The sequence below is a fragment of the Eschrichtius robustus genome, chromosome 6 (assembly GCF_028021215.1).
Source record: "Eschrichtius robustus isolate mEscRob2 chromosome 6, mEscRob2.pri, whole genome shotgun sequence".
NCBI lineage: Eukaryota > Metazoa > Chordata > Mammalia > Artiodactyla > Eschrichtiidae > Eschrichtius > Eschrichtius robustus.
In genome coordinates this window covers 77,446,648-77,472,743 of record NC_090829.1, presented here as the reverse complement: position 1 = coordinate 77,472,743, position 26,096 = coordinate 77,446,648, and the positions used below count along the sequence as shown (strand labels likewise).

Below are 26,096 nucleotides of genomic sequence, written 5' to 3'. Positions count from 1 at the left end.
ATTCCATTTACATAAAATTCTAGAAAATGCAAAATATAGTGACAGAAAGGTTGCTTGGGGCAGGCGTTGTGGGGAGGGATTGTAAAGGGAAACAAGGAAGCATTTGGGGGTGATGGAGATGTTCATTTTTTTAAATTGTGGTGAAGGTTTCATGGGTGAAGCCTTCAAATTAAACACCATAAATATATGCAGTTTGTTGTACAACCAAAACGGGAGCGGGGGCGGTGGTGGAATCTCTCCCTGGGAGGGGGAAGGAGTGCCCCGGCTAGACAAAGACAAAAAATAGAACAGCTCTCTGGGTTCAGGGCTGGCCTACTCACTCCCACTCCATTCGCTGGGGAGATGGGTTAACAAATAGGTTTTCCATTATTCTTGGAATCCTCCCTACGTTGGGCTCTGACCTGCCTCGTGTGAGCCGCAGGGGAAGGAGCAGTAAGGTTAGGTTAAGCTGGTGTCTATTTCCCACACAGGATGGCCCTCGTGCAGGACGAGCTCCCAGCTGCCCGGTCTCTGGTTCTGCCCTTCGTCCTGTGAGCCAGGTGGCTTTGACCTTCAATAATTCTTTGTTAGCCTTCTTATTTTTGTCTTTAGGGGCGGGGGGGCAGGGGTAGGGACAAAGAAGGCTATGGTATCTCTAGGTTAAACTCTAAGTTTGGGGGAAGAGGGACTGTGGTATTTTGAGTTCTTCTTAGCACAGGGCCACACATACCAGACCTTCTCCTGGAAGCCTGCAGCCATGAGGACACATTTCCAGGGTGCTTTACATACCTGGGAAAGGCCGAACTCCAAACTGGCCACTAGATTTTTATCTGCTGGCACTGAAAACAAAATATGGTGCACTGCAGAGCACACCCAGCACGGCCTCTGGGAATGAGGGTGAGAGAGGCTGGGAAGACCAGGTAGGTAGGAGGACAATTTCCCCCAAGGCAGGTGCCGTGTGAAGGGCGTGGAGCCAGAGTGCAAGGGAAGACAGGGCCCATGACCAGAGGATGGGCTCTCAGAGCCATCCTGCCCCAGCCCCTGGCGTCACTGCCTTTGACAGGGGGCAGCCAGGCAGCCTTGGCCTTGGCAGAAGGCCCCGGGAGTGGGCTCCGGGGGCCCATATTGGAAATGCAGAGATCTCCTTTCTCTGACTGAGTGGCAGTAGCCAGGGAAGCAGGCTGCCTCAGGAGAGTTGAGGAATTTCCTGCCTTGCACAGACTGAGAAGGCTTGAGGACAAAATGTTTTTGCCTGTCCAGGGCCCTCCCTGTTCCCGCCTCTCTGCTGTCTCAGCCAGAGTCCCCAGCTTCGCAGAGCTCCCTGCAGACGGGTTCTTATTCCTAAGTGCTGTGGAAACATCAAAAACTCCAGCTCCCTTTCCTTCAAGCCAGTGCAGCTCCTCTTTGACCCCCACCGTCTCCTGGGTCTTCCTATTGCCGAGTTTTCTGGCCTGGGGCTTTACGGGTCTCGGCCAGTGGGGACTAAATGCCTATCTATAGCTCCCTGTCCTGAGAGGGTGGCCTGGGCACTGACTCCCAGGTGGCAGCTCACTGGTTCTCTGAAAGCCACTGAAATGTAGGATCTGAAGCCGGGTCCTGGTCTTGGGCAAGTCACTGCCTCTCTCTGAAGCTCGACTTCTTCATCTGTATTTAGGGTAATAATGGTATCATCACAGGACCTGGGGGTTTGAAAGAGATAATCTGTGAAAATACTTTGTCCGACCATCCATCATCAATAGTCACAGGTGTGTAAGCCTGGCACAAGAGCTGACTCACACCTACCCGCTTGGGCTCAACTAGCTGGTGGGTTTATCAGCAACAGAAGAACAAACAGAGCCTGGACCCTCACCCCAGGATTACAGACTCATTTTTATGTAACCTAAGGGAAATACTGTTAGGAATACAAATGTGTTGCTTAAAAATATCAGGGATATATCTAAAGTAAATCTAAAGCAATTTGAGAACAAAATTTCACTGCACTCCCTCAGAGAGAGATGAGTGAGAGTGCCTGAATTTGTGGGAACTGCCCCGGCAGGTATTTAGTTCCAATGTCACCCATCGCCTGTGACCCTGTTCTTGCCTCCCCAAAGCCCCACTGTAAGAACGGAGAGAAGAGGGAAGTGACTGGGAGGAAACGTGCAGAATGAACCTGTTCTCGGACCTGCCGTTCAGGGTCACATGGGACTAGAGCTACGGTGAATGCGGCTAGTGGGTGGCTCAGTCATCCCCAGCATTCAACCTCCCCAGAGTCTTCACAGGGTGAGAAAACCAAACCCCTACAATTACACTCTGCGCTGGGGTTCAGGAGCCAACAAGGATGTCAGTTTTGAGAAAAGCAGCTTCCTCTAGGCGACCTGAGAGAAGCAGCCCTAACTTGAATCCTGAAACCCCAGTCCCAACCTCACCGCCCCACTTTACTGGTAGTGAGGCCAGGATGTGCTCAGGCGAAGTGAGTTGCCCGAGGTCCCAGAGCCAGTGACAGGCAGACCTAGAGCTCACCCCAGGTCTCCTGACTGCGAGGCCAAGGTGTTCTGGAGGTCGTCTCTTCCAAGGGAGCCAGCCACCTCCTGTGATGCCATGCTGAACTCCCCATGAGGACAAATGTCCTGTGCTGACCCCCATTCTTGACCCTTGACAAGGGAGAAAGCTAACGCAGAGCAGGGAAAGCCAGGGGAAAAGGGCAAAGTGCGGGTATGTCATTTAATTCCAAAGCCACACACAACTTCTTCTGGCTCATCTGTGGCCGACTGACCACGTATCAGTTTATGCTCACTCTTGTGTGGACTTAGATAAAATAAGAAGAGACAGATGGAAACAGGTGCTGTGAACTCACAGCCTGAGCTGCGTGATCTGAAGCAAGTTCCCCATCCTAAGCCTCAGTGTTCTCTCCCCTAAACTGATAAGAATACTACCGTTATCATCAGTTACTGACAATCACGCAAAAGTGATAAGGGTAATGCACACATCATTAGTATAATGCATGCCAAATACTGCAGGGTTTTCAGATGATTCAAAGAAATAACACCCATAAAACAGCTACAAGAATATCTGGCACATAATAAGTACAGGAATAAATGTTTTGTGCCTTTCCTAACCCAACTGACTGTTTTTTGGTTGGGCAAACTCAACCTGACAATAACTGCAATGAGAAACGTCTCCCAAATCTGGACATTCACATTTAATCAGGCAGAGATCTGAAAGGTCTCAGCTTCCCCTGACATAACATTATAATAATTCCTTACAAAGTTCAGCACCTCACCATTCTAAAGAATTCTAAAGGATGTCTGCAGCTCTCAGTTCATCCTCAACACCCCCTGAACTAGGGAAGATTGTGCCCTCATTTTACAGCGGAAAGAGCTGAGGCTCAAATTGGAGACGGAACTGTTAAAGCAAATAAAGTTGGATCCATCCCCTCAAACCATATATAAGTGGATTAAAGATAACATCTCTCCCAAACTTCATGTAGAGAAAGGATTTGTGAACATCTTAATGACTAGCTTCTTATAGTATATTTCTAGTGAAGTAAACCCACCCAGTGATGAAACAGATTCTTGCTCTGCTCCTTCCGAAAAACAACTGCTTCTTTCCTTCAAGCCAGTAATGCAGAAATTCCTTCATGATCACATTGATCTACAAGTCAGTGCCCTCTATGCTCTTCAGGTGCACTGCTACAATAGCAACTTCCCGAAAGGCATGTTACTCCTCTTTTTTGTTCACTTCTAATGACATGGAGATTATTGAAGAAGAAGCTTTCTTGGCTTGGAAAGAAGATATAACCCAAGAGTTTCCAGGGAAAGGCAAGGCTTTGTTCCAGGTGAATCAGTGGCTAACCTGGCTAGAAACTGCTGAAGAAGAAGAATCAGAGGAAGAAGCTGACTAAAAGAACCAGCCAAAGCCTTAAATTGTGGAAAACATACTGTTGCTATGATGTAACTGCATTTGACCTAACCACTGTGAAAATTCATTCTGCTGTAAAGTTTTCACAATATTCAAAGCAGAAGCATGTCAGTTAGGATTTCCTTCTACATAAGGTTTTTTTTGTAGTGTAATGTCTTAATCATAGTCTACCATCAAATATTTTAGGAGTATCTTGAATGTTTAGATAGTATATTAGCAGCATGCAATATTACATCATAAGTTCTCAAGCAGAGGCAGTCTCTTGCAAGGACCTTCTTTGTTGCCAGGTATCATAGGCTGTTTTAAGTTAGAAAACTGAATAGCAACACTGAATACTGTAGAAATGCACTTTGCTCAGTAATACTTGAGTTGTTGCAATATTTGATTATCCATTTGGTTGTTACAGAAAAATTCTTAACTGTAATTGATGGTTGCTGCCGTAATAGTACATTGCCTGTATTTCTACCTCTAGTAATGGGCTTTATGTGCTAGATTTTAATATCCTTGAGCCTGGGCAAGTGCACGAGTCTTTTTAAAAGAAACATGGTTTACTTGCACAAAACTGATCAGTTTTGGGAGATCGTAAATGCCCTTGAAGTGGTCTTTGTGGGTATGAAACAAATGGTGAGAATTTGAATTGGTCCCTCTTATTATAGTATTGAAACTAAGTCTACTTAATTTATCAAGTCATGTTCATGCCCTGATTTTATATACTTCCTTCAGAGAAGGAAGGTGGCCTGTCCTAAGAGCTGACATGGCCAACGGAGTCCTGGTCTGGATGCTCCCCTTCCCGTCCTGAGAACAAAGGCCAGTTGCCTAGATTCCACTGGGAGCTTTCTGTCACTGTGCTCATGCCCAGAGTCGCCCGTTCTCCTAGAGATGTCTCTTCTAGGGTTGTGCTTTAGCTGTCACCTGGCACAGTCCTGGTTTGAGGCAGGGTAGCTGGGCCAGGGTCTGAGGTGAGAGGCCCCCAGTGGCCATGGAGCCTCAGGGAACCTGAGCCTTCTTCATTTGGGGAAGGCAGGCACTGGCCGTGGCACACCAATAGCAAGGGAGGGGTCCCTGGGACCCTATGACAGACTTGCTACCCAGCTCAAATGGGGCCAGACTAGATAGACCCCAGGGCTTCCCCACACCTGTGCTTCCTCTGCTTTGCTGAGACCAAGCCCAGAGGGGCCCTTCTCTCTGGAATCCAGGATGGGCCAAGCCTCCTCGATTTACTGGCCTAGGACTAAAGATCTGAAGTGGACTTACCTGTTGCTCTGGTACTTGGTCAACTGGCCAGTGGCTCTCCACTCACTCACTGACTTACTCCGCTGTTAAACTGAGCAGCCAGGTACTGGGGGCTCTGTTCCATTTTGAGAGAAAGGAAAAGGACCTGGCCTGTCCTCCAGTGGGAAAGACAAGAACTAAGACTAAGAATGCTGGGACTTCCCTGGTGGCGCAGTGGTTAAGAATCCGCCTGCCAATGCAGGGGACACAGGTTCGAGCCCCGGTCCGGGAAGATCCCACATGCCGCGGAGCAACTAAGCCCGTGCACCACAACTACTGAGCCTGCGCTCTAGAGCCCGGGAGCCACAACTACTGAAGCCTGTGCACCTAGAGCCTGTGCTCCGCAACAAGAGAAGCCACCGCAAGGAGAAGCCCGCGCACTGCAACGAAGAGTAGCCCCTGCTCGCCGCAACTAGAGAAAGCCCGTGCACAGCAATGAAGACCCAACGTAGCCAAAACTAAATAAATAGATAAACTAAAAAAAAAAAAAGAATGCTTATAAGCAGTTTATTGACAAGTAAAAATGATGCCATATAGACTAAGCTGTAGCAAGACTTAAGAAAGGGAAAGAGGAGTGAGAGGAGAGAAGAGAGAGGGCGGGAGAAAGAAGGGACGTGGAAGAGGGACTGAGGGAAAAGGAAGGAGAGAGAGAGATGGGGGGGAGCACTGCTTTCTGACCCTACAGACCCTCCGAATTTTCCCTCCTTGGCCATTTTTGCTCTGTTTTGACCCATCTGTTTTTGAAGACAGTTCCTAGTCATGAACTTAAACATAAAATTCTTGCTCTGGGGAAGCATAAGTATCAAACAAATGATTTCTCAGGGTCCCAGAGCAGCAAAGTAGAAAGTAGATGGGCTGAGGCAGCTGGAGGCCTAGAGCTGCTGCCTATTAGCTGGGTTATTGTGACTTGACCTCTGAGCATCAGTTTTCTTCATCTGTAAAGCAGAGTTAATTCAAAAGTGGAAAGTGGAGTTGTTATGGGAATTAAATAAAACAAACCAGCTTTTCTAACTGATTAGATTTTGTCTATCAAAACAATGTTCCTCATTAGAAAAGCTAATTAATAGTGGTCTTGTTTCAACACTTATAGGAACTGGTATTAACCCAATACTAGATTTTGAAAAGCTCTTAGTTAGAGGAAGTTCAGCACCCACACAACAGGTGCTATTTGTTACCTTTCTCATGAATTCGCATACAATAACCGGTATGACCCTGCTCCTCAAACCTGGAGACACGAGTGAGGGCTTTGGCTTCTCTTGGGCTTGAAATTAAGAAGCCCCTACAGCCTTTGTCCCAGTGCTGGTGTGATGGCAATGTCTCCCTCTATACTGCAGTCATTCTCCTGTTCTTCCCTTCTGAGTCCTTCCTCTCTTTCTATGGGTTTAGCAAGAAAAACAATTCTGAATTTCTCCTTAGAAATTTTCTCTCGGAAGTTTTCTCCACCTGTCAACTTTTACTAGCCAACACGCTGCTCTCTAAAGCGCCCCCACGGTTATCGATCTGAATTTGCATACACATTGAGTAGTTTGCCTTGAAAATGGCCCTTAGCAGGCTCCCAGCTCATTCAAAACTTGTGTCAGATTAAAACAAAAAATTATAGAATGTTACCTTTCAAGTGTTTAAACAGATGACACAAATATGAAACAGAGACAGAATACCCTACCATCTAAAGAGCTCCTGAAACCGTGTACAGGTCCCTGTGTCCTGGTCATGTTGTAACAAAAATAGAAATGAGGTTTTTCCTCTCTTGATAACAAGGAAAATAAAGGGAACAGTGAACAGGTGAGAGAAGAAACATAAACTGACCTGAAAGAATTAATCGGTCCTAGGTTTACTTTAACTGTTACTAATATGTAGTGTCTGTAACTAGATTTGTCCCTCACAAAGCTAACCTCTAAGGCTCTCTGACACTATGTGAATTACATCCTGCACCTATCACCGCCCAAACTCCCTGTGAATTACATCCTGCCCCTAACATTCTCTGATCCTGTGTGAATTACATCCTGCACCGGGTGTTTACACTCCCTGAACTCTCTTGTAGCAAATCACCCTTTGTAGCATTCTGCATTTCAGAAAGGTCATGGGCCAATAACCCAGAGACAACAGACTGAGCTGCCGCACCCAATTACCAGGCTGCCTGACACCAGCTGTGACTGTTTTGAAATAATGCAAGAAGAAGAAAAATGCAAGACCTTCACTACTTTGATCCTTATCACCTACCCCAGACTTCGAGCTCCACCTATAAGACCTCTTCTGATTCCTCAGGGAGGGGGTGGGGGGGCACAGTTCTTGAGGTGCTAGCCTACTCTTTGCCTGGCAAAGAATAAAGCTTCTCTATTTCTTTTCCTCCGAAACTCTGTCTCCATATTTCCGCTTGGCATCGATGCACAGAGAGCCAAGATTTCTGGCATCACTCCCCAGAGCTTCCCACCTAGGGAGGGACCACTGCCTGTCACAGCTTTTACTAAGTCCTGCTGTCAGAGCCTCAGGCCCGGTCTCTCAGCATCTTCCCTGCTCTGACACCAGCGTCCCTGGACCCACAGGTTGTCACCAAATAAAAGTGGACATGGCAGGGCCCTCCCCTACTTCCTAGCATCCCCCACTCCTCTCCGGTGTGCAGACACGTGGACCTTTTGAAGATGCATAGTTAGGGGGAGGGAAAATGATTGCGTTTATCTCCGATCTGCTGAAGATTTTCCTTAAGCTTTGAACCTGAGCTATTTTGCTTAGTCATAAAAATGCAAAATTCCATTCCAACAGCAAATCCAATTCACTCCAAACCCTGTTATACTGTGGAAATTCAGTAAATCACCAACAAAAGGCAGTTCTGGAAGCACAATCCTCCCTTCTTCCTTTATTTGGTGCTCAAAATCCAGCAAGGTCCAGGGATCATGGTCTAGCTTCTTCCTTTCCCTAAGTTCCAGGACTGTTGACTCTAGAGGGCTCATCAAGGAAGCTTACCTTCACCCAGCTACTCCCCATCTGCAGAGCATTTATGCAGGGTGCAAATCCCTCCCCAGGGACGGATGCGAACTCTCTTCTAACAAAAGTCTGTCTCTTAACCAAATAAACCTACTTGGAGCATCAGCAAAAGGTCTACTTCGGTGGGCATAAAAAGAGATCCTTCCCCCCATAGCCTTGCTCTCTCTTTTGGCTTTTCTTCTCCCCACTGATTTCTCCAGAACCTAAGAAGCAAATGGGAAGAAGCGGCAAGGAAAAGAATGAAAGGAAACAATGACGTGTGACATCCCCAAAAGGATCTCTGACCAGTAATGATAGGGTTGCCAGATGGGAGGCAGGAATCACTGCAACCATAGCCTTCTTACTGCCTTAGAAGTTATAATCAGACTCTAAATGTAAAGGTAAACCATCCAAGCCAGCTGATGTTCCCTCCCGAGGCACGTCTGGGAACCACACTCTCCACCACACTGTCAAAGCACGCATCACACTTTGCCATTAGAACACAAAGCTGTAATTCTGGATGGCATTCCTGACCAAGGACTCTGGGCAAATAAATGCTAGAGATGACCTGCAATGGCTGTAGAAGTAGACCACGATGAAGCTCTAATTGTCCAATTAGTAAAATAAGGCTCCAGCTCCATGACATGGAAACAAACAAATACTCGGAAGCCCTTCTCTGACAAGAAGGGCCCACATGGCGCACCACACCAGTTCTGTTGTATTAACTTATATAAAACTAAAATATTGGTTATAAAATAATTTAACATTTATTTGCTGGCCTTCATAGAATTTAGAAGACTTTGGACACATATTGTAGGTGGACTAAAGTTCTTAAAAAACAAACAAAAAAGACAAGGTAAAACCGATGTTTATCCTTTCCCCTCAATAAGTTTCTCTTTATCTGACATAAGTATTAAAAATGTTTTCAATCTATGTGGAATCTTAAAAAATGGTACAAAACAGAAACTGAGTCACAGATGTAGAAAACAAACTTATGGTTACCAAGGGGGAAAGGGGGGGAGGAGGGATAAATTGGGAGATTGGGATTGACATGTACACACTACTATATATAAACTAGATAGCTAATAAGGACCTACTGTATAGCACAGGGAACTCTACTTAATACTCTACAATGACCTATATGGGAATAGAATCTAAAAAAGAGCAGATGTATGTATATGTATAACTGATTCACTTTGCTATACAGCAGAAGCTAACATAATATTGTAAATCAACTATACAGTACTCCAATAAAAATTAACAAAAAAAGCGTTATCTCAAAAAAAATTTTTTTAATGATTTTAGTGTTTTTAAACTCATAGAGGGAAAGATTATACAACATCCAAAGTGCCTGCCAGCATCCTCCAATTAAAATGGCGGGAGGCTGTCAGTACTCAAAGCTGCCCCACAGAGAGCTTGTCACTAATCTGAAAACCAGCTGGGCTTCTACGGATGCTTTCACTGCCTAGTGAATGGCTGACTTCCCTGCTGCCTGTTGCTTTCGTTAGAGGCTCTTTATCGAAACAAATACTCTAATAAATATGCTTATTAAGTTTCATTTTTTATTTTAGAAATCAGGTTTTTTATTTTTAATTTTTTTTAACTCACCCACATTTTATGTCCTTAGGTGCCTTTAAGAGCCCAGCAGGTCCTCACTTAAATAAACAAACCATTAGGCTGAGACACTGTCTAAATGGGCACTATTAGCAGGTTAATAAATCCAGTCACTTGAGAATTTTAGCCTTGCCGAAGATACTCCGGGAGTGGGGGGGGAATAAATTAAAATATTCTAGCCTAAGGAAGCCTCCACACCAATGACTCAGTGCAAATACACTGAAATATTTACTCTCCTTCAGATCTTTCTGGCTTCTGCAGGAATTTAGATTAATCATCCTTTAGGCGCCATCTGGGTCCGGAGGGAAGACTTTCACGGCCTGGTTAACTACTAGGGATTTTTTCCTAGTGTGGGAGGAGGAAAGCAGGAATATTTGTTGGGGGGCTTTTGAGAGCTAGTGTGTGGGTTTGCTGAGCACTCCCATGAACGCTGAGACCCCGGACATGTGAGGAGTCATGTGCAGGGAACGCCCCCTGCACCACCAGGCAGACTCACCCACCTCCGTTGCTCTTTCATTCATTCACTGAACACACGCCCTGCCTCTCTCTCTGAACCCAGTCTCTACCACTTGGCCCCCACTCCCTTTGCTCCAGACTCACTGTCTCTTAGATAGGCTGACTTGATTCCCAACTCAGGGCCTTTGCACTTGCTGTGCCGCCTGCCTGGAGCACTCTTTTTTCCAGTTCATGAGGTCTCTGCTCAAAAGTCACCTTCCCCAAGAGGTTTCCTCCAGCACCTAACTAAGAAAGGATCCCTTCCACCCCCCTCTCTAGTCTCGTTTTCTTAATAGCACTTGTCGGTATTGGATTAAGCCAGGTGCGGATGATTGCCCATCTCTCCATCAGAATGTAACCGGCAGGAAGACAGAACCTGTTTCTTGTTCATGGCCGCTTCCCCAGAACGATGCCTGGCACCAAGGAGGTGCTCAGTAGAGATTTGCTGATAAGTAAGCACAACCACAAGGGAGGTACAGCTGGTAAGAGAACTCACCCCAGAGGAAGTGACATTTGTGGGAGGGAGTTAGATTTGGGGAGGAAAGGGTTCCAGAGGAGAGAAGGCAGAGACAGCAGGGAAAAGAGGCTGCAGAAATCACGTCAGAGTGCTGAGCCAGCAATTTCTGGATGATTGCAAAACCTTGGCGAAAGGTTAAAGAGGTGAGAAAGAGCACCCATGTCTGGCCTTCAACAAAGTACCTGCTGAGCTCTCCTCCAGCAAAAGTTGCCAGAGAACCTCCTCCTGCCTGGAAACCAGACCAGGGGAGGGAGAGGCACTGCCGAATGGCGCCCTCTTGTGGCCAGAGCCCCCAGAACGGATGCTCAGACTACGGCTTTAGTGTGTGGCCCTACACCTCCCTTCTCTGATTCTCTCCCCTTTACCAAAACCAAACGACCAGACAGACAGACAGAAAAACAACCACCCAGTGTGGCAAAGTTGATCCTTTGGTAAGACCGCTCCTCAGACTTGCCATTTTGAAGGGAGTTCATCTGTTTAAAGGTCGGGACTCCGTTGGACAATCATAAAGGCACCCACTTACCGAGCACGTCCCACGTTTGGAGATCGTTAGTGTGCTTGTTAAGGTAATCCTCACAGTACTTGGGGTGACTCTCAGTGTCCCCATCACACAGAAGAGGAAGGTGAGGCCCGGAGAGGAAACAGCAGCCCGGCGGCGGGGCTAGCAAGCTGTGGTCAGGACTCACACCTGGGCAGGTGCTCCACATCCACGCTCCAGCCGTGGTCTGGGGCCACACAGATGGGAGAAAAAGGCCAGGCCTGGGCAGCTGAGGGAGAGGCCAGGACAGTGGTCGGCACAGTAGGGGACTAATGCCTCCACTACAGTCGTCTCCCTCCCCCTGAGCTGCCCCAGAGACTGCAGCCAAAGAAGCTGCCAATAAAGAAAGAAAAACTCCACGGCTGAGGCTGGTGCGGGACGTGGACCGGAGCCTCCTGGGGACCCTGGGAGCAGAGCCAGGGCTGTCACGGCGCCAGGCTCGGCCTGCCCCGACCCTGTGCAGGCAGCCCAGTGTGGCGGCCTGAGCTCGGCCACGTCTCAGCCTCCTTCACCATTTATGGTAGCTGAGCCTCTGTTTGGCCTTCACGGGCCAGTCAGTCCCGACGTTGGGAGGGGGCCCTCGCTCACCCAGGGCTGCTCTCAGAGCAGATCCACGTAGCTCTGACAGAGTTCTTGCCGGGGACCTCTCTGTTTCTGCTTTGAAACATGCTCAGATGGGCAACCACCCAGGACCTGCCCCTCCCACAGACCTGGGGGCAAGGAGGACAGCCCCCAGGCCAAGTGGGAGGGCTTCCCGGGAAGAAGCAGGGCCAGTCCCCGGCTGGCTGGCCAGTGCACACGGGCACTTCACAGGAATCGCAGAGAACTCAGAGGGGCTGGAGAGAGCCTCTGCAGCCAGGCCACAGCCAAGTCAGGGCACCAGTGCCATTCCTCTATCCCTAGGGGCGACAATGCCCAGCCCCGGGGGTGAGGGTCAGCTCCACTCTGGGGCCAGGGGACTTGCACTCTGCAAAAGGGCAGGAAGTTTCAGTGGTTTGGTGATCTGGGTTCAAAAGGCCAGTATGGCTCACGGCCTTGGGGTGCTTAGGCAAGTGACATTGATTTCTTGAGAGCCTCAGACGCTTCTATGTAAGATAGGAGGAGCACTGCCCCCCAACCCTGGGCTGCTGCTGCTCACATACAGGGAGACTCTCCCCAAGAGGCCGAGCCCTGGGGGAACAGAGCGGGGAGGCATGTCTCCTGCTAGGCTGCTGGAAAAGCAGGGCACGGCGCATCTGTTCCAAGCGCCCGGGCCCCAGTCACCGGGGGCTCTGGGGGCCCGGGTTCAGCTGGGGCTGGGGAGTCAGGCTTACCTGAACACCTGGGGCCCAAGAAGTCCTTCCCTGGCACTGTCACCATGCCTGCCGATACCACAGCCCAGACAGCTCTGTCTTGAGTCTGTGGCTCTCCAGGGACTTCCTGGGACTAAGCGCTTGGTGCTGATCAATGGATGACAACCATAATAATCAGATTACTGGACACCAGGCTGGTGAGGTATAAGAGCAAGCCTGGGGTGGTGGGGAGGAGCAAGGGCAGAAGGAAAAGGGGGGCAAACGGTGGCCCTCTGGAAGCCTCAATACTGGCACTTGTTACCCGGTGTCTCCCAGTGTCCCCCAGTGCGTGAGGGGTCATTTGTGAGAGCCTAAGTCCTCCAGGGATACTTCATCTTTCAGTGCATGCGGTTTTCTGCCTACCAGACTGGAAGCTTCTTGAGCCAAGGGAGTCTTTGCCTCTTTCCCCTGCATCTTCCCTCAGCCTTGGTGGGGTGAGGGGGTGGGGGACTGGCCTTGCATGTCCATCTCCCATGGCAGACCCTGGTCACTGTGAGCTCCTGGAGGCCATCGCCTCCACCTGCCTGCCTTTAGGTGCGGTGCCCTTTCTCCAAAGCAGATGTGTTGGCAGGAAAGGTGCTTCCAGAGAGATGCCCAGAGGCTCCTACCATGGACAGTGACCCGGGCACTGCAGGACACCTGCCCCAAGGTGTTCTCGGCCAGACAGGTGTAGGTGCCATCATCCTCTGGGAGGGCATCCTGGATGTGGAGCTCAGCCACGCCAGCCTCGCAGGTGGAGTGAGCATACTGGATGGGCTGCCCTGGGGAGGGAAGCACAGCAAGGCTCAGGCAGGGAGTGCCCAGGGGCAGGGTGTGAGCCCTGTCCTCAGCAGGGCAGCTGTTGTCATGACGCTGACGTTCCCCATGCTTGCTCAGCCCCACTGAGGACCACCCGCAGCCAACTGGACAGAGGCTCGAGGAGGGGAAAAAGAGGCAGGTACTAGGGAGGTAAAGGAGAGGGAGTGATTGTGTGGGTGGAGGAGCAAGGCCGGGGCTGGTAGGACTTGGGGGACAGATTCTGGAGGCACTTAGAATGCAGGCAGGAAAGGGACAGAGTGCTGTGCATTCTGTTTAAATAAATAGTCCCCAAATCCACATCCTAGACTTCACAGAATCCTGAGCCTGGAAAGAATCTGACAGGGTCATCTGGCCCACAGCCCAGCCTCAGGCAGAACAGACCTCACCCAGACTGCACATGAGGCTCCCGGCTCCTTTTAGATGTCTCCAGAAACAATGATTCCATTTCCCATTGCAGATATTTACCAGAAGCAATTCTGCACCCTCAACCTAACACTGCAATGACATGCATTTTAGGATTCACGAAAAGATAAATACAGGGAACTAAAAAACGACTCTGGCCCTTTCTTCCAAGAGTCCCTTGCATGAAGGGCCCTTTATTCAGGTCACATAAAGTCCTGCATGGAGACAGAAGTGTGTGGCGTGAAATTCAGTGGTTTCTTTAATGCTATATGTTCCCGGGATTTTATCATTCCAGGATGTGAGCTCTCATTTCCAGGAAAAAAAAAAAAAAAAAGAATCTCATTACTGAAGATCCTGGCCTTAGAGCAGGAATGTTTCCATTCACCATATAGGAAGCAACTGTCAGTTCCTTCCCTTGTCAGCCCAGGCTCCTGGTTTGCACATCATAAAACTGGGGGTGGGCAGTGGGAGAGGGAGAAAGTGCAGAAAAAGGTCCTCTCCCTGCAATCCAATGTTTTCTTCTGCACATAGCAACACTTCACATCTCCATGACAGGGACTGCCAAGTCAGCCACAGGGCCAGAGGAAAGAGATTCCACTGGCCCGACTGCACTTCATAGAAGTGGGGCTGGGGGATGGGAGAGCCAGGGGCCAGGATCCTGCCACTGAGAGGACTGAACACCCGTGTGTGTGTGTGTGTGTGTGTGTGTGTGCGCGCGCGCATGTGTGTGTGCATGTACCTAAAACCTCTCTTCCTTGGGAATACCAGTACATTGCATGACTGCCATCTAAGTGCCTCTGCTGTTGAAACCTGTGCCAACAAGCTGTTTGAGAGCTCTCCTTTTATTGGAGCATGGCTCACTTTGGCTCCACAAGCATGGGGTGAAATGGTGGCTCCAGAAAGGAGTTGTTGGCTCAGGGCACTCAGAATTAGGCAACACAGAACTCCCAGCTCCAAGACTGGTGAGATCAGAGTTGGCGGCCAAGGGTCCCCGACTTGTGCATGATCGCCCTCTAGTGGGAAGAGTGTGAAAATGTCAAGATTCGCCAAGAGTAAGGTGGGGTTGCTTTTCAGTTTGGAGAGGTGTAGACCAGGGGTCAGCAAACTCCTGCTCATGGGCCAAATCCCACTTGATGCCTGTTTTTGTATAGCCCAAAAGCTAAGGACAGTTTCTCATATTTTAAATGGTGGGAAAAAATCAAAGGAAGAATATTTCATGACGTGTGACAATTGTGTGAAATTCACGTGTCCATAAATAAAGTTCTATTACAGTACAGCCACACCCATTCATTTACATGTTGTCTCTGGCTGCGCTCTGTGCCATGACAGCAGAGTTGAGTAGCTGTGCAGAGACTGCATGGTCTGCAAATTTGGAAATACTTACCAACTGGTCCTTTATTGACAATGTTTCTTGATGTCTGGCCTGGAGTGTGAGACAGGCGGAAGGGAAACTCTCTTGCTCAGAGCCCTTCCTAGTCTTTAACATCCATGCTCTGTTCCAGCTGCAAGGAGGCTGCCTCCTTGCAGTCAGTCACGGAATCCGATAGGAGCTCTGTCCTTAGTGAGGGGTGGAGACCCCAATTCTCACCTCTCTGCCCACACATAGGGAGACCCCAAGACAACTTCTCTCACTGACTAGAGATCATTTCTAGCAAAGCCTAAGCAAACTGTACCGATGAGGCAGGTTCACAGGCAACACGGCAATGGTGCAGAAATGAATGGGGCTATTTGGTGCACAGGTGACGGGCCGCTGCTCCCTTAAGGAGCCTATTCCATCAGCCTGAGAGCTGGCAGAGACCCGAACCTTCTGTTCCAGCCCATCTCCTCACCAATAAAGAAGCCGATGCCCAAAGAGGTAAAGGGGGGTGTCCAAGGTCACCCAACCACTCGATACGGAGAAGGACAAGTGCAGATCCTTCATCCTCCCTGCAGATCCCCAAAGCAGACCCCACTCAATTTCACCAATTTTATGGACTGTTCTCAGTTCTAATAATAGAGTACTCCCATACTTTTGGAACTTAAAGGCTTTTTTTTTTAAAAAAGAGAAGGGTATTAATATATAATAATTTTTTTTCCAAAGGACCTTACTTGGCAAAAAAAAAAAAAAAAAGTTGGGATGTCTCTATAGGACTATAATGTTAAAAAGAATTACTGGTCTATAAACCCCCAAACCACTTGCCGCTAAATAAAAGGCAAGATCCCATGAGCAACTGCTAGTGTGGTTCATTAATCTGTTGGTATATTTGTTCATTTATTGACTCAACAAATATTTATTGAGGGCCCACTCTGAGCCTGACCATATGAAAAGGAACTAAATTGCTTGTGCACCTAGGTGCCAGGCATCTCATTAACTGTTTTATATAAAGGATCTAATTTAATTTTCACAACCGCCACCCTGGAAGGTAGGTGGCATTATTCTTGTCTTGCAGATGAGGAGCTCAAGGCTCAGACAGGAGTAAAACTTGCCCAGTGTCCCCAGCCAGGCATTAGCAGACTCCCAGGTCCCATGCTCTCTCTGTACCCCGTGCTTCCTTCTCATGCATAAACAGTTCAGAGTGATATGTGGGGAAGCCTAGTGAGAAAGCAGGCAGGGTCAAGGGCCCAGGCAGCTGGAGCAGGGGGGACTCACTATTGAGCAGCCAAGTGATTCGGGGCACCGGGGTCCCCTGCACCGAGCACTGCAGCACGAAGTCCTGGCCCTCAACGACAGTGCAGTCCTTTAGGACACTGGAGAATGAGGGGGCCGCCTCCATCACGGCCAGCCCTGTGAAGGCAAAGAACAGACAGGCCGTCTCAGATCACAGCTGACCTGTGCTGTTGACTGACCGGAGGCTGACACCTCACTGCCCTGGGCGCCCAGGGCTTGCTTCTTTGGTGGCCTGGCTTTGCCTGACCCATCATCACACAGGGAAGCAGGCAGCACCACTAAGGCAGAGACCTGGAGCCTGAGGCAGAGTCACTGGCAGGGGTTTTTTCACTGTCACAAGACACCCTGTCTGGGAGTGCTCAGGACCAGGCTGGCCTCCTCTCCTCCGGGACACAAGTTCCCCCCACCCCCACCCCCGCGCCCCCTGTCTTGTCTTGACCTTCACTATCCTGGAGCATCCGCAGAACTCCTCCTTCCCCGCTTCTTGGCCCTATTCTACTTTCTGGTGTCTTTTATCGTCTTTGACGTGTCCCATCAGATGATGCACACATTTTTTTTTTTATTTTAAAAATCCTTGGCCAAAATGTTTCATTAGATTGAAAATATGGATAAAATAGATTTTTTAGGAAAACATAAATTGCCTAAGCTGACTCAAAGAACAATTTATAAATTAAAAAAATAGGCTGGCAACCTCTATGATCTAATCATAGAAATATCCCCTTATGGTTTACTCAAGAGATATATGTACAAGGATGAACACTGAAACATTGTATGTAATAGCTAAAGACCCTGCACACTCTTGTGAGTATCTTTTTCACTTATAGAGACCACATGCCCATTGATGAGGACATTTCAATTTTAAATTATTATAATTAATTTTTCCAATTCCAGGACAGAATCAAATGACGAGGACTTACATGGGTTCTAGTTTTCCAACCTAGGCCAGTGGTTCAGAAGCACTGTGGGCCTGGGACAATGCATTACTCAGTCCCCCTCATGATTCTGATGCACATTCTCACTGAGAACCGCTGAGCTGAACTTCCCAGAAGCCTTCTAAATAGGTGAGTTGGGGAGTATTTTGTAGTTTGGGGGCCATAATTAAGAGCAATAGGGATAGAAAATCTCTTCTACAACACCCAGAACATGCTGCAGAAGAGTCAAGGTGGCTGATAGCTGAGAAAAGGCAACTGGATTTGGTGATAAGAAGATATCTCACTGGTACTTTTCAAGAGAAGCTATTCAATACAGTGATGAGGGGAAAACCATATTATACAGCAAAGGTTTAAGGGCAAAGGCTAATATTCGAGGGCTTACCAGGTACTTTTCCAGAGGTGACAGTGCCACGAGACTGCTATCTTTAGCTCGTTTTTAGACGAAGTTCATAATTTCCCATAGTCAAGCCCAGCGGTGAAGCAAGGCTTTACACATAGTTCTCTGACTTTACATCCACACTTCTTCCTCTAGCCCCAAGCTCCCCTAAAGGGAGAGTAGGCAGTGGGAGCACAGCTACAAGTCAGGATGTGGTGCATCTGAATGGGACTGGTACCGAGGGAAAGGATGCCAGCCTATCTGGACAGGTGGGGGGAGGCACCACCTCCACCCCTTTGGCCAGCATCGAATTCCCTCATTAGAGAAATGCCTTTGGGAGCCACTGAAAACAATATGGGCTTTTGTGTCAGACCAACATGGGTTAGCAATATGCTGTTTTTCACAAGGCATGGGACCTTGAACAAGTCACTTAACCTCACTACAGCTCAGTATTCTCATTTGGAAAATGGGTGTGACTCTATCTCATGAGATTGTTGGGATAACTAAATGGGACCATGCAAGTAAAGCTTTTAGCATGAAGTCTGGCACATTGAACAGGCTTTCAGTGGGGGATTAGCTGTTATTATCAGATGGAAGCTGGGCGTGGACACTGGGCTAGGAGCAAGTTTTGGGGTAAAAGAGAGTGGAAAGAGAACGTGGGAGCTTAAGGGTCAGTGAAGCAGAAGGAAGATTTTTTTTTTTTCTTTTTAGTTGAGGGGAGACCAGAGCACACCTGTAGGGAGGAGAAAGAGGCCTCTAGATAGGGGGACGGGGAGAGACTGAAGAAATGGTGGGAGAGTCAATCATTATTAGACCCGATCTTTGTGGGGATGGGAGGGATGGAAAGAGAAGTCTTGGTAAGGGAAACAGGCAGCTTTTCTGCAGTGATAGGAAGAGAGAGAGGAAGAGGTGTTAGACGACCTACATCTTGGTGGAGCCTTCTAGAGAACAGCTAAGGAGAAAGGCAGTCAAGCAGGACTTCTGGAATGGCACACTAAGGACTTCCATAAGTCTGCTCCTCCAGACAAGGAACAGGAACGCTGGCAAAAGTACTCAACATCAACTTTCTCAGAACTCTGGAAATTACCCAAAGGCTTGCAGCATTCTGAGCAGCCTTCATTCTAAAACAAACAAACACACAGCTGAATCTTGGTAAGAACAGCAAGCTTTGTGGCATGCCCAGTTTCCACCCCCTCGCCCAGCTCTGTGGTGGCTTTCAAGCCCACATTGTCTTTCACCCCCAACTTGCTGCAGGTACAGTCTCCACGCACAGCTTCCATTTAATAATAGTAGCTAACACTCCAACCAAAGCTTCTTGGTTTTTAACCTTCGGTGGACACAGTGCTAGGTGAGGCCCCCGCCCTGACACAGAGCCCTGCATGATGAAGCTCAGGTTCCCCGACCTGGGACCTCTGCCTACAGGCTCTCCCACCTCCAAATGAATGGATAACATTCCTTGCAGAGGAATTCACAAATGTAGTAAAATTCCCAATTAAGAAGTGAGTCAATGGTATACAGTGAAAAGCAAGACTACCTCTCACCCCTTCCTGGACCCCCAGTTTCTCTTCCTAGAGGTAACTTGTGGACCCTTCCAGAAATGTTTACGCACACACAAGCATCAGTTTGCTTTGTGTACATAGATTTTTTTTCCGTTAACACAAAGAGCATATGATACACACGGCTCTCTCTGTACTTGGCTTGTCCCCCGTACTAACATATCTTGGACAGGTTTCACTAGCAGGGTCTACAGGTCAGGCACATTCGTTCCCCTGGCTTCATGGCATCTTACTGTGTGAATGAACTAGTAAGCTCTTTTTTGGGAAACATTTATTATGGCAAATTTCAAACATACACAAAAGTAGAGAAAGCTGTATAGTGAATCATCATATCCCTGTTTCTCAACTTTCATAATGGCCAATCTCACTTCATTCATACCCCCCACTGAGTCCCACCACACATGGATTATATCTGAAGTAAATATCAGAAATCATATCATTTTACCAGTAAATAACTCAACTTATATCTCTAAAATATATGGACTTCGAAAAAAATCACCACAAGATCCACCATCACATCTTAAAAATAGCACTAACTCCTTTATACTGAGTATCTTGTCAGTGCTCAAATTTTCCTGATGTTCTTACAAAAAACATTTTTTAAAGGTGTCTCCATCGGGATCCAGGCAAAGTCCATGTATTGCAACTATTGGTGTCTCTTATGTGTCTTTTCATCTAAGTTTCCTACAGTTTGTTCCTTCTTTCCTTTTGGCTTGCAATTTACTTGTTGAAAAAATAGGTGAAGGTTATTTGTCTCATAGAGTTTCCATCAGCCTGCAATGTGCTGTGGTTTAATAAGTTCCTCAATAGTATGACATGAGTGTAGGGTCCCTAAATAGCATTTAAAGTGAAGGGGAAATCTTATAGAGAGATAGATGGGTGCAAGGCTATTGAACACAGTTCTGTTACAGTAGTGAAAAAATGGAAACAATAGAAACAATCTAAATGGAAACAATAAGGCCATGCCTAAACATCGTTCTATGAAATATTATACGGCCATTACAAAGCATGCTTTTAAACGATATTAAAAAATATAGAAAGAAATAGTATAGAAAGATGCTTATGTAACGTGAGCAAATTAGAATAGTAAGCAGTATACAAACAGCACAAATCTAAATTTGTTTTTAAAATATTAAACTATCATTTATTTCTGAGTCATAAGATTATATACATTCTTTAAATTCCTCTCAATGAACATGCACTACTTTTATAAACAGACACTATAATGAGCACAAAAGATGTGTCACTCACATCACCTCACATCACTCTCAGTGTGTCGATCTTGTTCTCTGTGGTTACCAAAGTGAGACTTGGCAGCTCACAGCTGGGCTGGGCCTGGGGCCTGGGCATGTTTATTCTGAGGTGATTCGGATGTGAACTCCTGATCAGGAATCACTCTCCTGGAGCAGTGACTCTGGCCTCGGCCGGTGGGTGGGGGCGATGTTTCTGTCGGGTGGTACACCCTGGGCGGGGGGCTGCAGGAGGTGACGCTTGTGCGGTGTATGAAGCACCCCACAAAGGTCCTCCCTCAGGGAACCCGGGGTGACCTGGAGGAATGTACTCACTTTTCACCAGGAGGGTCCAGCCACAGGACACCCGGCCTCGGACATTGGCAGCTGTGCAGCTGTAGTTCCCGCTGTCCCTGGCCCGGGCTCTCAGGAGGCAGAGGTAATGGGTCCCCCCAGCTTCATAAACCTCGATGGTGCCTTCTCTTCTCCTCAAGGGGGAACCGTCCAGGAACCAGGTCACTTCGGGCTTCGGGATCCCTGAAACTACAGGGCCAGGTGAAGGACGGGAGGCCCCCGAGAGCACGCTGGACTTGTGGGGCGCAGGCAGGGGCGGAGAGGCTGAGCCGGAGGGCAGAGCTCAGTCCCGCGTGCAGCCGCCCTCCCGCTTGAACCCGCTTTCTTACCCCTCCACCCCACATCCCACATCCCAAGACGGAGGCAGGGTCCTTGGGGAGGAGGGCTACAAGGTGATAAGCTAGGTCTCCAGATCAGCCAGAGGGAGGAAAGAGGAGGGGACCCTGCGGCTTGTGTGTGGTGGAGATGGTGGTGATGGGTTTCCCGCGGAGGGTGGCGAGGATTAGGGCTCAGGGTCAGTGCTGTCTCCAACCATGAACAATGGGTCACTGCTGGGAGTTTCTCCAGAACAAGAGACATGACGAGGTTGAGTCCTTCCGGAGGGGAGACCCCTGTAAGGTGCTTCCCGGGGTCGGGGATGGGGCTCTAGTCCAAGGGGCCAGGGGATACAGGAGACTCTGACCACTTAGCCAAAGGAAGGGAGTGGCCACCCGGGGGCTAAGTGTGGGCACCAGCGGCCTCAGGCAGCTCTACTCACCCTCGCATCTGAACTTGACTGGCTGATCCTCACTGACTTCCTGGCTTTGGGGCTTGCTCTCAAATTTGGGGAATGTTGTGTCCCCCTGGCCCTCCGTGGGGACCTTCCTGGTAGCAACCTGGCTCACAGTGTCTTGGCTTCCCAGGCCACACTGCCTGGTGTGGAGGGCGGCTGGAGGGCGAGCAGCTGGCTTCTCCCTCTCTTCTCTGGAAGGAGACAGGGCACCCGAGACTGGCACTCTCGGTGCCAGCTGCGCTTTTGCGGCCTGCAGGGTGATGGTGCTGGAAGTCTTCTGCAGGACGGGGGTCCTCAGGGCCTTTCCGGGCGAGTCGCCCGATGGCTCCGGCTCAGATTCCCTCGGGGGCTGAGGCTGGCTCCCCGTGGCCCAGGTCGGGGAGCCACCTCTCTGGATGCTGGAGCAGTTCTTACTCTCAGCTGCAGCCTCCAGGCCATCCAGTTTCAGTCCCTGAGCGATTCCATTGGTCACTTCCTTCCTGATGTCTGAATTGGCCACCTTTGTTCCTCTCACAAGCGACCTGTTTGGCGGGTGTGTGGCGGGGGACAGCGGGGCAGAAGAAGGGATGGAACAATCATCTGGTTACGCATTACAAGCCCAGACTCCAGGGATTACAAAAGCCCACAGATCAAGACAGAGTAAGAGCCAAAGTCTTTCTCTGCCGTTTGCTCAGTCCAGCCAGAAAACAAGCAGCCATTCTCGGTCTTCCCTGCCCCTCATCCCCAGCCCAGTGTTCTATCCATACTCATTACATCCGCCCTTTTTCTCTTCTCCACGAGCCCCGACCTGGTTCAGACACGTGGTGTCCGCTGTCCACACGGGCCCTAACCCGTGTTCCACAGGGCACGGACAGTCTATCTTTTAAAAACATAAATTGAATGATGCCATTTTAAGCTTAAGAATTTCCAACAGCTTTTCTACTCGATTAAGAGTAAAACTGAGCTGTTCAAAACGGCCTGCAGGGATGCCATGTGGGAGTTGGCTCTGCGTGGACCCCCCCCCAAGACACTGTCTCCAGTGCCTACCAGGCTGCAGCCCCTCAGGGTTCTTTGGGCCCCAGGCTCCCTCTCACCTCACCACTTTCACACCTGCAACACCTCTGTTTGGAACACTTTCTCCCTGAGCTTTTCTTCTCTTAGCTCATGCTACTCCTCACAGGCCTGAGCTCAAACATCAAGCTTTCAAAAAGGGGTTCTCTGACCCTCTACTCCAAATTAGCGCTTCGCGTAGACTTATGTTTAGCGCTTATGTTTTGTGTGGCTCTGTTTAAGGCCCTTCTCTACACTAGACAGCTCACCATGCATACCCAGCATCTAGCACAGAGCCTCACGCTCAGGAAAGCAAGCTCTCCCGATGAAGACGTGCTGGGTGAGCAAGTAGATTCTGGCCTTGAACGTGGAGGGCATCCTTGCAGAGCAGTGCCCTTCCTAATGACAGCTAACTAGTAAAGATACTGAGCAGGGTCTGCGAGAGTCTCACTGCTGACGGCAAGCCTGACACAGAACCTGGACAGCAAATTACAATAGAATAAAACTAAACACCCCAAATAAAACAATGCCCCCCAAACAGTCAGTTCTCCCCCCTATACGGTGACTCAGAAATTCAGGGCGTTTCTTGATTACGAGCCCTCTTTTCTCTCAGGGCATTTCAAGATGGAAACATGATAATCACAAAGCCTACACATACCTATTGGCATTGTCCAAGCCTGGAAAAAGGGAGAAGGTAGAAAGACCGTTAGTGGAATGTTTTATACACCAAGAACAGAAAGTGATAAGACAACAATATCTTGTTTATGACAGAGTTTGGCTTCCCAAACTCTCACTTTCCCCATCACCTATGGTCCTCCCTCCCTCTCTCCTTTCAGCTTCCCTGGTCCTGAACTTCTTGGGTTAATCTGAGAAACTCCTCTGAGCCCTGGAGACACTGTTAAGCTTCCAGCACGGCCCTGGGCCCTTTATGGCAGCCTCTGCTGCCCCGCCCTGGGCACTGGAGCTTCCTGTTCTCTAGCCCACAGAAGGAAACAAAAACCACTCTACTGAAAACTTCAAACCCAAACAGTTTAACTTGCATGTGGCCCTCAAAAGAAACCCCCAGTGATCATTTTTGACAAATACCTGCTTCATTTTAAAGTGTACAGAGAAAGTGTAATTTTATTCAGTTCTTCAAAGAAAAAACATACAATTACTAGATATGTTTTTCTTGCCACATGATTTTAAAACATTTTTATCACGGAAAATTACAAAATATACAATAGTACAGAGAAGGATATAACAAACACTGAAAGCCTACACCCAGATTAGGGAAATATCAACCTTTTGCCAATCTTATCTATCCCTTTTTGTTTTGGTTATTTGAGGGGCTTTTTCTGGGAATATTTTCAAACAAAATGTCATTAAGTGCTTCAGAAGGAAACTTCTTTAATTCAGTGCCGGGGCAAGTAAAGGGAAAGGAACTAAAACACTTCTCCAGATGACTAACAGCAGGTCCTGAGTCTGTAGTGAGTTGTGAAGTCAAATGCTATGGTCAGGACAAGGGTTTTTTCTTTTTCTTTTTTTTAATTGCCAACGTTTTCTTATGTGGTAGTCCTACACTTTATTTATTTATTTTAAAATATTTATTTATTTATTTATTTATTTATTTTGGCTGCACCAGGTCTTAGTTGTGGCACGTGGGATCTTTTTTTTTTTTTTTTTTAAGTTTCAGCATGTGGGATCTAGTTCCCCAACCAGGGATCGAACCCGGGTCCCCTGCATTGGGAGCGTGGAGTCTTACCCACTGGACCACCAGGAAAGTCCCCAACGTTTTTTCTTTTAATGGTGTAGAATGGAAGAGAAAATGCCAGCATGTACTGTACATAATACTACTCAGGATTGTTTCATAAAACTTGTTTTAGTTAAATCTCTCTCTCTCTCTCTCCATCTATCTGTCTGTCTGTCTGTCTGTCTGTCTATCTATCTATCTATCTATCTATCTATCTATCTATCTATCTATCTATCTCCTGGGTTGCAATGTAGAATAAATTTGTTTCTGTGGGTAGTGAACACACTTGGGCCAAAAATGTACAGAAAGCAAGAAGGGGTATTTTCTGAGAAAGGAAAGAGATGGGGAAGAGGACAATCAAAGAAATGAGGATAAGAAAGGAGGAGGAGGGCTTCCCTGGTGGCGCAGTGGTTGAGAATCTGCCTGCCAATGCAGGGGACACGGGTTCGAGCCCTGGTCCGGGAAGATCCCACATGCTGTGGAGCAACTAGGCCCGTGAGCCACAACTACTGAGCCTGTGCGTCTGGAGCCTGTTCTCTGCAACGAGAGAGGCCGTGATAGTGAGAGGCCCATGCACCACGATGAAGAGTGGCCTCCGCTTGCCGCAACTAGAGAAAGCCCTCGCACAGAAACGAAGACCCAACACAGCCAAAAATAATAAAAATAAATAAATAAATTTTTTTAAAAAAAGAAAGGAGGAGGAGAGAGTAAGGTCATTTCCCTCCCAGATCCCCAAATCCCAGCCCGCTCAAGGTTCCCGCTAGCATGAAGTGACGTCAATCCCCTTCCCCCTCCACACACTCTGGCTTCCCCAGGCTGGACTTGGCAGAACCAAGGGGAATGTAAGGGAGAGGCATCTTCAAAGAGATTTCAAGAGAAGAGTTTACTGGGGCTGATGACTACAGCAAGAAGAGACAGGAGTCAAAGGCGATGCTGAAATGCCCAGTCTGGTGGGAAGCAAAGAGTTACGCTGAGGGAGCACCTGATCTGAACGACGGGATGGATGACAAGATCAATTTCAGGCAGGTTAAATCTGAGGTGATGGCAAGACATTAGCAATGCCCACTCTTCCAAAAGGCAATTAGAGATGTAAATAAAAAAGGAGTCTGAGCATGAAGGAAAAACTGAACACAGGTGTGCAGACACACGTGAAGCATCTTCCTCCGTGGCTGTGTCTGTGCTACCCGCCTACCCTTCCTTCTGATTCAAGACCCTGCCCCTGGGGAGGGACACATGAGTAGGTAAGTGTGACACGTGTAACACACAGACACGTAATGAACAAGCAGCTCCTTCTAGGAGGGTAGGGACTCCAGGAAGGGATGGTCCAGCACTAGCCCTCCCACCGCCTGATACCTTGGATGGAGAGCTCGGCAGACATGGAGGCCTTCCCTGACCCGTTCACCACCATGCACGTGTATACTCCCACGTCATCTTGGTTGACCTCGTGGATTTCCAGGACTTGCACCCCATTCTTCTCAGACATAGACACACGGGAACTGGGCTGCAGGGGAACATCTCCCTGTGGATGGCATAGGCAGCTTGGTCAGAGAAACTGCTCACCTTTTGACTCTGTCCTACCTCCTGCCAATCCAGGTGGGACAGACACCAGGCGTGCACAGCAGGGCCCTCTGCTCTGGGCTCTGTCAACATGCTTGGAGAGCAGCC

General features: G+C 48.4%; 1 protein-coding gene and 1 pseudogene across 12 annotated transcripts in view; one reads left to right on the top strand and one right to left on the bottom strand.

The window, feature by feature from the left end:
• Positions 1-26,096, bottom strand: part of MYLK (myosin light chain kinase) — a 342,321-nt gene that overhangs the window by 93,392 nt on the left and 222,833 nt on the right. For 11 of the 12 annotated variants that reach the window (XM_068546603.1, XM_068546599.1, XM_068546604.1 and 8 more), the window contains 6 exons: positions 25,785-25,950; positions 23,358-23,376; positions 21,656-22,191; positions 20,881-21,087; positions 16,434-16,568; positions 13,213-13,365 (listed from right to left, as the gene is read on the bottom strand). In XM_068546603.1, coding sequence (XP_068402704.1) covers positions 13,213-13,365; positions 16,434-16,568; positions 20,881-21,087; positions 21,656-22,191; positions 23,358-23,376; positions 25,785-25,950 — 1,216 coding nt within the window. Of the gene's footprint in view, positions 1-11,258; positions 11,603-13,212; positions 13,366-16,433; positions 16,569-20,880; positions 21,088-21,655; positions 22,192-23,357; positions 23,377-25,784; positions 25,951-26,096 lie in introns of those variants that run through there. The other variant, XM_068546611.1, reaches the window with a different exon arrangement.
• On the top strand, positions 472-3,958 carry LOC137766658 (eukaryotic translation initiation factor 4 gamma 2 pseudogene; annotated as a pseudogene).